The sequence below is a fragment of the Phytophthora sojae genome (genome assembly GCF_000149755.1).
Source record: "Phytophthora sojae unplaced genomic scaffold PHYSOscaffold_10, whole genome shotgun sequence".
Taxonomy (NCBI): Eukaryota; Oomycota; class Peronosporomycetes; order Peronosporales; family Peronosporaceae; genus Phytophthora; species Phytophthora sojae.
The window spans coordinates 1,784,575-1,794,051 of record NW_009258124.1 but is presented as its reverse complement, the minus strand read 5'-3'; the positions used below and the strand labels follow the sequence as shown (position 1 = coordinate 1,794,051).

The following is a 9,477-nucleotide window of genomic DNA, read 5'->3' as shown; positions in this document are numbered from 1 at the left end:
TCCTCAGAGTGATGAAATTGTGGAGAATGTCCAGCTTCGATACCTCTCACTGCACAAGATGACGGTGTTGGATCGACTTCCGTATGAGCACGACTGGTACTCTCCGTTGTGGCCCTGGAGGAGATCAACACCATCAGAAAAAAGTTCAGGTGTGACTGCAAAGATTTCTACCAGACGGGGTAGCTGTGTGCTCATGTACTAGCATGCCTTCACCTCATTGACAATCTTGATTTGACGGTGATGCTTGCTCGCAGGCCTCCCGATAGACCGCTGTAATGGGCCTACTTTGGCTCACTATTTTAGCTTACACGTGTGCGCACGTGTGTGAGGAAGCGTAGCTTAGTTTAAACTAGTTAATTATACTCGGGACTCCGAGTTTAGATTAATCTAAATAAACGGTCCAAATAATGTTTTTGGATTAAAATGAGAACTGCTATTTTTGTGTTATGCTTTCTGACTTCCTCTAAATGTAATATTCTAAGTTAGGAACCTACCAACAGCTGGTTGGCAAAATGCCGTGCATGTCGCTCATTGTCTAAAAGATGCTGCTTTCAGCCGATAGGAATCATTCGCTTTTCTTATGGGGTTGTAACACGGTTACACGCACAAGTGGCTTCAGTCACTTGTAACTCTAACAGCCACGACGTCTGTTAGAGGTTCGAAAGACTTTCTCGACCTTGGTGTAGACACACCAAAGGCTACATACATTTACGATCACCACGACGGGTGGTCCATAGATACTTATGATGCCTCCAGCGAGATGGTCTGAGAACATCCCAATACTCCGTCGATGCCCCGGTGAAACGACTTGTGGACAAACCAGCAAGTGCTATCAACTGGAGCGTGCTAAACGAAAAGACAGTGGTCGAGGCAGATGGCGAGGAGTCCCAGCGGACCTATGCTGGCAAGATAACCCCCCCTCCCTTCACTCGTGAAGGAAAGTGGTTCTGGGAGATCGCGTACGAGGATCAAGATGCATTGGCTGTCCTGGAAGTTGAAGCTCTTGCAAGGACGATCAATTTCTCCTTCCAAATGGGGCACAACATTGTTCCCAACTAATGCATATCTTCGACACAACAGCGGTAGCGTGAAGCTTCAGCAGAATAGCAAGTGGACGACATAAGGCTAGACGTAGTGGCACTTCGGGTGCTACGAACTAGGGACGAGTAACCCGGACATTTGATAAATGCAATATAACCCTTGTGAATGGAATAACACCATCGAAATGAAAACTAGCCAATAATAAATGCAAAACAGACTTTTTGACCATAAATGGAACGTAGCCGCTGAAAGAATGAAAAAACCGCGCCCGACTCCGACTATACTCATCGCCCCCACCGCCCTTGATAACTTATCACGACAGCGATACCCCAACGCGACGCCGACGCTGTCATGACCGGCTTCATGAAGCACGGCATCTGGAAGAGCGACCTCGCTCCGTATCATGTATGCATGACTCTGGCACCTCATGCTATGCGTATCCAGCGAATGGTGTACGTCTGCGAGCCATGCGCTGGCTGTCGCCGTCGACTGTCTACGGTGCGCCCAAATAATGACCCGCTCACTCGACAAAAGGTTACTATGGACGTGGCCTACAACAACTTGATCCCAGCCCTCTTTTGACTCCTGCGATGATAGAAGCTGTGCGGGTTTGGGTAGCTCACTGACTTAAGCCCAAGAGATTTTGGCCTCCTCCAGCGTTTCGGCCGCTCAGAGGTCTCCACTCCAAGTCTCAGTATTGTGCAGCGGTTTGCCCACCGCTACGTCACCGGAAACCTGGGTGGGAGTGACGTGTAAGGAGAACGATTCCTGAGGCTGTCATCACGGATGATGAACAGGAATCAACCGATGTTACCTTCACCGCCGGGAGTGACAACGCTGGCAACACCGTTACAGGTAACGGAAGTGACCGGGACCCGTTCACAGCCGGGGTATGTTCGAAAAAGCTTCTAAGTCGAGCGGATAGGGCCCACACTCGTTCATTCTTCTTGTTGATGCGACGTACAAGCTGACTCAAGTGGGTTACCCAGTCGTGGCCGTCGGCAATTCGGTTCGGGCGCGGAGCATCCACCTCGTTGCTATTTTCATCGTCTCCCAACGGCAACAACAGTAGCAGCATGCAGAGGTATACAAACTGCTACAAAGAGTGTACAGCGCGGTGACAGGGAAGCCGTTTCGTGTTCGCTATCTTATGTGTGATACAGACGCAACCCAGTGGAACATAGTGGGGGAACGTTTTTGCCGAGACAACAATACTGAATTTCTGATGTGGTACTTACATGTGACCAATAAGTGGTACGTAAAAGAACGGTCCCTGCCGGACGAAACAGCTACTTTCGTCATGGCCGACATCCACGAGCTACCCTTTTCAACGATCGACCAGGGATTTCCTCAGAAGCTTGCGGCTGTCCAGAAAAAGTGGGCAAAGATGCCTGGACTTGCACGTTTCTCAGCCTACTTTACGAAGACGTGATTAGACCAGCGCTTCTGGAGATAGCAGGCTTTCCACTCTCCGAGCGGTTTCTCTACAACGAACTACCTCGCAAGACATTTAATGCGGCAATCAAACGGGACGTCACCTTACGGTCCAAGCCCAAGGTGAGTTCCATGCTCACGCAGCTTGTGGTGTTGTGCGCCACCGAAGGGATGGTGCCAAGGACGTTTGCACCCGATGCTCGGCTGGTGTGCAGGGGAAAACCATCACAAGGGCTGGCTTGCTGTTGTTACACTCCGTGACAAGTAGCAGCATTGCTTTCATCCTCTCAAGCGACGATGAAGAGGTTGCGCGAAATATCTTTTGGAGCCGGCATCACATCGGGTAGTTGTGGTGTAGGGAGCATTAAGTTTTGTGTCACACTCCAAGGCCGCAGTGGAACAACGTACCAGGAGCTAAGTACTACTCGGTGGGATGACCGTCCGCCGAGCTCAGTGGGCAAAAATGCGCTGATGGACCGCTGAACTCGACTGATGGTGTCAGAGACTCAAGGCACACCGGCCCCGACCTGGTGACACGTGGCAGGACCAGTGATGAAGACCCAGCCGAGTTCAGGAAGGCACTGGACACGCTCAGCCGAGGTCATGGGGAGTTCAAGCCGCCGAGCTCGGCTAAACGGCACCACGTACCATCCAGATACGGTAACTAGGTCCAATTGAGTCCGGGAGACGCCAGTCGAGTCCAAGGGTCGCTCCGCCGAGTTCGTCGTGTTATCCGGACACCTTTTCCGGCCCCTCCGAGTTCACTGGGTTATCTGGACATCTTATTCGGCTCAGCCGAGTTCGCCAGGTTATCCGGACACGCCGTATTCGGCTCAGCCAATTTGAAGGGGTTATTCGGACAGGTTATCTGGCTTAGCCGAGCTCAAGCGTCGCCGAGCTCGGTGAAGAGTCGGCTGAGATCCAAAACCGCCCACTTTCATTTGGTATTTGTATAGGAGCTTCGGAATAGTAGAGGCGGTCCTTCAGGGCGCCCGACAGAGATAACAAACAACAGAGCAGAATTTTCTAGGTCCACAACACGTGCACGCGCTTCCAGTAAGCCCTGCACCGGCCGGATTATGTCTGCTGTCAGCACCCGAGAGGCATAGCTTGTAGGGTGTTGACTGGTAGCGCCAAGAGATTAAGGTCGGCCCGGGTTGGGCGCGTGTCTCGCCAAGCGCGAAGGAAAAGTCTCGCCACCGCTGCGAGCCGGTGTTCCCGTACGTCCCGGGCACTGATTGCTGAGTCGAGAAGCCTTACCTCTCGGCGACCCGTAAAAGCCCGCGAGGGCCGTCGTCCGTCCTTTGGCGGAGGGCACAGGATTTCTAATTCCGGAGTCAGGTAACTCAGCTGGCTTCCGTGATTGACTGGCTTAGGGTGCTTGGTCTCGGCGAGGACGAGACATCACTGTCCCGGAAGGACCGACCCGCTGGGGGACATCTCGGCGCAGGCCAACAAGGGCCGACTAGCTCGACTGTTGTTGTGTTTGTAGCTAGGGTGCCACATCTGACGATTTAGTGCGTGCTACTACACCACAACATCGTCAATACGACTAACTACGGAAGCGGAAGGTGGAGGACCTCCCCGTGTCCGCCCAGCTTAATTCTCTAACAGCGCGCATTGAAACCTTAAGGATGCCAGCAGCGGGGTGGGAAGTGGATATAAACATACTGCCATGTTCGTGCAATTTCTCGGCCAAGTTTGGCTACTGTATTCACTCTATGTACACCATGACGACTCGTACATGGATGTACCAAGATGGCCGAGCAACGTGAATCAAGGTAACGAGTCGCCGTTCGCGGCAAGTAGGGTGCCCGTCAAACACTAACCATGTAAAGAGTAGCAGACAAAACTTTCTATCCACTGTACGTCGAACTCATCTCAAGCATGCTTGGACAGCCTGTTGTTACATATATGAAGACTAACATCCAACTCGCGTTACGAGCTGCGATGTATATTGGAAGTGGGTCTGCTAAGCTAAAATTGTAGTTGAAACTAAAGCCTCTCATTTTCCGTACTGGGATTGACAGATGTGCAGCTACACTTAGCAGGAGATGCATCTGTCCATACAAAACCGTCCGTTGGAGTTGCTAAAATACGGCTGCGATGTAAGCGAAATGTAAATACATTAGATGATATGCCTATATTAGTTTGGCGGTAAGTTCGCATACTTCCTACGTTACACGTCGGTTACCATACTTATCTGCCAACGCTGATGTTTTTGAAACTGGAGCTGCACAACGAAAGTTCTCATTTCCAAAACCTAGGACTTCGCGAATACTAGGATAGGATTGGCCAGCTACCGTTTCACCGCAAGTTGCTCAATACAACCTGAAGCATTTCAGACGATCCTAATTAAAAACGCCGGTCGAATCATTCGCACTGTTTAGGGTCACTTTATCACCACTGGTTGCTTCTACGTGAACGACATATCCTAGCGTTCCACTAACAACGACGATACACTGGATTCTCGAGCGGGCACTTGACTTAAACTCGTAGCTGATCGCTAGACGACCCCTACTGCGGTCTCGTTAGTCATGTTAGTAAAACCTGCGCCAAAATATGAAACCATGTTGGTTCGTAAGCGCTTGCACTTATATTGGCGCAATCCACACAGCCCACGGGCAACTCCTGCGCCTGCTTCGCAGCCGCAGAAGCTAACCGACAATGTACCGCTACGAGCACGACGTACAACCGATTCTAAAGCAAAGTCAATAAAACGAATATTGACGCAAATGAATGGGGTCAGCCTCCACCATTCTTATGCAGTCGAGAACACTCGGTCAATCGATATCACTTACTGTAAATTGACCTAGAACATGTTTCCGGCCCAGCACCGGTTTCGATTGGGCAGGGGGACAGCGCTCAAATTAATCAATGTTTGGGCTGTGGTATCAGCACTTAGTCGCTTCCTATTCCAGTATTGTGCGTTTTAATCAAAATTTCCATGCGCGGTTCTTCGAATCAATCACGCAGCAATCGCACAAACCTGTATTAAGACATAATTCATGTATTCATGAAGGTTATTTTGTGCGCCACACCACAAATGTGAACTTCACAGCTTCACAGTCTGAAGTTGGCGACGCCCGTACTCAAGCGCAAGCAGCTTCGCGCCGCGCGAATCGCGCGGCTCGGTTTCTTCTGGTGCGCGATGCATCGAACGTCATATCACCTCGATCTTATCACCTCTACTCATGCCGTCTCACCAATGATTCATTCTCTGTTTCCCTTAGCAGCTTGGACTACGTGGCGACGCGTGCTCTGCAGTCTGTAGCCCAGGACGCCCTTGAACGCGGACTGGATGACGCAGCCGTGACGCAGGGCATATCGAGGCTGCTATAAGCCGGTTAGCAGCAGAATCAGCTGCGGCAGGAGCTAGCACTAGCGCAGAAGGAAACCAAGGCCGACAGCATCACGAGAGTCATCGCCAGGATGCTGAGGACGCGGCGGTCCGCGAGAAGCAGAAGGCGGCCGAGCGCTTCAAGAAGATGACGCGCAAGCAGATCGGTGCGTATGGCTTCACGGACATGTTATGGCTCGGCGAGGAGCGCAACTTAGTGAAGATCAAGGACTAGGAGAAGGGCCCCACGGCCGATGATGTTGGCCCCGCCAACTCGAACCGCTAGTACGTGACGCAGGCGCAGATATGCGCGAGAAGACGAAGACGGAGCAGGAGAAGAAGGTTATGCAGGAGGTGGAGCTGCTAACCAAGGACAGGGACCGCAAGTACAAGGCCGAGAAGAGGGTCCTGAAGAGGAGAAGCAGCAGGAAGTCATCGACAGACCCATCTCCGGGCTGACCAAGAACTGTACAGCGCAGCCTGACGCCGACGATGCCAGAGCTGACTTAGGATGCTTCCTAAACTAATATAGTGTCATGTGTTGGCCAGCAAGATCTTCTCTAGTGAGATGACTAATGACTATGCAGTGGCGTCCGCGAACTCGTCGTCGCTGCTGTCGCTAGCAACACGCCGAGCATAGGCGGGCTCAGTCTTTCTCAGACGCTGAAAGTATTTGACCAATCAGAATGAGTTGTCTTTTTGCTGTCGGGTTGACAACGAGCGCGAAATCGGCAAATTTGGGCGAAATTCACAATAATATGTTGCATTCTAAAGCGATTATTTCTAAATGGCTCTGAACATTATGCTTTAGAGACGGTCGCGACAGCGCTGGTACCCTTCCGCAGTCGGGGAACTACTTTGGGAAGTGGGGCTGCACCAATAATATAGCAAAACCAGTGAGTGTTTGTTACGCTGAACTTTAACGCCAGTTGAATTGATCACATTTCGCCCTGTACATTAGTGTGTAGAGCAAATATGAATAGTGGTATCACCCTCGAGTAGTCGTGGAAACAAATATTGGAACTGGGACTGCCCTGAAAATAGCAAGCGTTCAAGTTATTCTTACGCTGCACTTCAACACCAGTTGGGATTGTTAACATTCGCTCTGAACAACCAATTCGGCTTGTGATAGTAGTCACATTTCGGTTTTACTATTCATCGATACCAAACAGAATGACTGGGGCTGCACATTAAAGTATTGAAGTAGTTAGGCTACGGAAGGTACAGCAGACAGTACTACGCTACTCCTCATGTCGGACACCTTTCTCCAAGCTGTTTCATGCTTTCTTCTTCTTATGTTTGCGCACATTCGCCAATCTCCCCAGCAATTTGCGCCGACTGTCCACTTGGTCTTTGCCACATTCTGAGCCTTGGCCCAGAGCGCTCATCGAGCGGAAGGGTTGCCAAGAAGCGCTCATTTTCCTCGTCAAAAAGTTGAAGGTCCCAGGGGCGGCTGCCTATGAAGGCATAGACAAAAAGCAGATACTCCCATGCCTGTCGAGATCCTCGTCGACTTCCGGATGCTGCCTGGGCCGAGTACTTGAACGAGTCCATCGGGTCTTCAGCTCGCATGATGGTGTTCCCGAAAATCACACTCCATCTTTCCTCATCACAATTTCCAGGTACGGAGCCCAAGAGGACTGCGTGATGGATCAGGTTGTTCAAGCAGGAGCACATCAGTGGACGTCGCCTCAAACGTGGAGAAGCAGGATCCAAGAAATTAGGACAAAGGGTGATCGGCAGATTGATGAATCCAGACTCCGCGACGGATCCACCAGACTGGCGGATCGGGCCCCGTATCAGGTGTTATAAATTGCAACGGAAGCCACAACGAGTGTGACGGGGCGTCACGAATGTGTGCCCAAGCAACACCATGCCTCGAGACCCAAGATCCATGAAATGCAGCCGTCAAGTGGATCCGCGATCCGATCCAAATTTGATTCTGATTCGGTCTCAGATCGAGCGGGTGATACATGGATCGGAGAAGCGGGCGATGAATCGGAGGTCATCGTGCAGCGAAGGTGATCAAGCGACCATCAGGGAAGGTAACCAAGCTCCATAGAGTCAGTAGATAGAGATGAGATGATAGGATCCATAGGAAGCTAGGACTTTGGAATGCGATTGAACTTAAGAAAAAATCAGAATCGAATTTTCCTTGTACATAGCAAGCGCTTCTTCCCTCGCCTGGAAACGGGAATGACATTGGCCCTACACGGCGTAGAGAGGTTAGTGGTAGCAGATCTAGTGTTGGTTGTAAGACTGGAATAGTAATATATCGTCCAGATTCAAAATCTTTCTAGTGAACTGCAGTCAAGTGCAGATCCAAGATCCACCGGAGTTATCTGTTTGGCCGGTGTACCCTTCCCTTCTCAACTGTCAACGACATCGTCATGGAGGGAGCAAACATGACTAAGGAAAACTTGCGAAGGCAACGAAAAGGACAACAACCCCGAAAGGCGACAACCCGGCCGGATCCAGATCCAGACCACCAGATCCAAGTACACGACTACTGGATTTGGAGTACTACTGCAAGCAGAGTGAAGATTTCCACGCTGCTCCACCCGCATTCCCGCGTCTCGCCCAGACCGTTATGTCTTCAAGGCTCGGACGCTTCAGCAGACACCAGAGGAGCAGATCCAGCCCTACCGACGGTAAACAAGGTGAGCAGTTCAGCATACAGATCACGGATCATCGGCGGACCCCCTGGCACCTTGCTGGAAGTGCGATCTGTACGTCACGGGTGCAGCCCGGTGGATCCCGCGTGTGGGACTACGGGCTGGTGCTCGGGTATAAGGGGGAAGGAGACCAACCTAATGGATGGCTGAATGTGAACTTCGCTTGAGACGAGACGTCAATCATCTACACCCCAAATTTGACAGAAGATGTTGCGGTCGAGGTATACGCACTTCGGCCTTGCGGAGGTCAGAGCACCAGTCTGGTGATAGCGGCGGAGATGCGCAACAAGCACGAGAGAGTGTACAACAAGTTTAACGGGATTGGCGAGAATGCTGTGCGAGACTCATCGGAACTCTAAACCTGCGTCGGTGGAAAAGGAGTTGATGAGAGTTAGCTTCTCCCGCTGCTCGATATTACCATCTTGGGCGTGACCGAGGTAACGGTTCAACATATTTTGGACTACGTCTTTTACAAGGAAGGCGGTCGAGCGGCTCCTGCAGGTGTCCGATTCGGGGATACAATTTTTGACAAGGCGCAGTCTGAGATCGCCGTAGACCCCGGAAGTACAGGGCAAATTGAGGTGGTGCACGGCGACGGACTGATCGACCCGAAGGTGATAATGATGCCTCCAACACGGCGAGGGTGACGACGGAACAGCCAAGTATGAAGCGCCGGCGCTTGGCACCGGCGGTTCCTGCCTCCTTCCCTCGCTCAGCCCAAGCAACGACTCTGACTACTGCTTCTCAGCTGGATCAGTTAATTTGAATGCAATGGAGCTGAGCCACAACGCCCAATTCAAAACTATTGACGCAGCGTCAAGAAGAAGCTGCTGATATGCAACCTTTTTACCCAACTGGAGTGCAGACTTCGATTCACTTGGCTCTGATCAAGTTTGGGCAGATAAACTTGCGGAAGATTGGTTTCTTTCAGCACCCTGCAGTACTGCGTGCGTTATTTGGTCGGGACTTTGGTACACGAGGGCTATC

The 9,477-nt window shown here is 51.3% G+C and overlaps 2 protein-coding genes across 2 annotated transcripts; both read left to right on the top strand.

Annotated features, from left to right (window-relative positions):
* Positions 1-747: 747 nt before the first annotated feature.
* On the top strand, positions 748-1,059 carry PHYSODRAFT_525658 (hypothetical protein; the record flags this gene model as incomplete). The annotated part of the gene is made up of 2 exons (XM_009537484.1): positions 748-826; positions 875-1,059. Coding segments are annotated over 2 exons (264 nt in total), but the record flags the coding sequence as incomplete, so codon positions are not given.
* A 3,986-nt stretch (positions 1,060-5,045) lies between these two features.
* Positions 5,046-6,274, top strand: PHYSODRAFT_305890 (hypothetical protein; the record flags this gene model as incomplete). The annotated part of the gene is made up of 4 exons (XM_009537483.1): positions 5,046-5,051; positions 5,537-5,619; positions 5,786-5,982; positions 6,114-6,274. 4 exons carry the CDS (start codon positions 5,046-5,048, stop codon positions 6,272-6,274), a joined length of 447 nt encoding a protein of 148 aa, XP_009535778.1.
* Between the last annotated feature and the right edge of the window lie 3,203 nt (positions 6,275-9,477).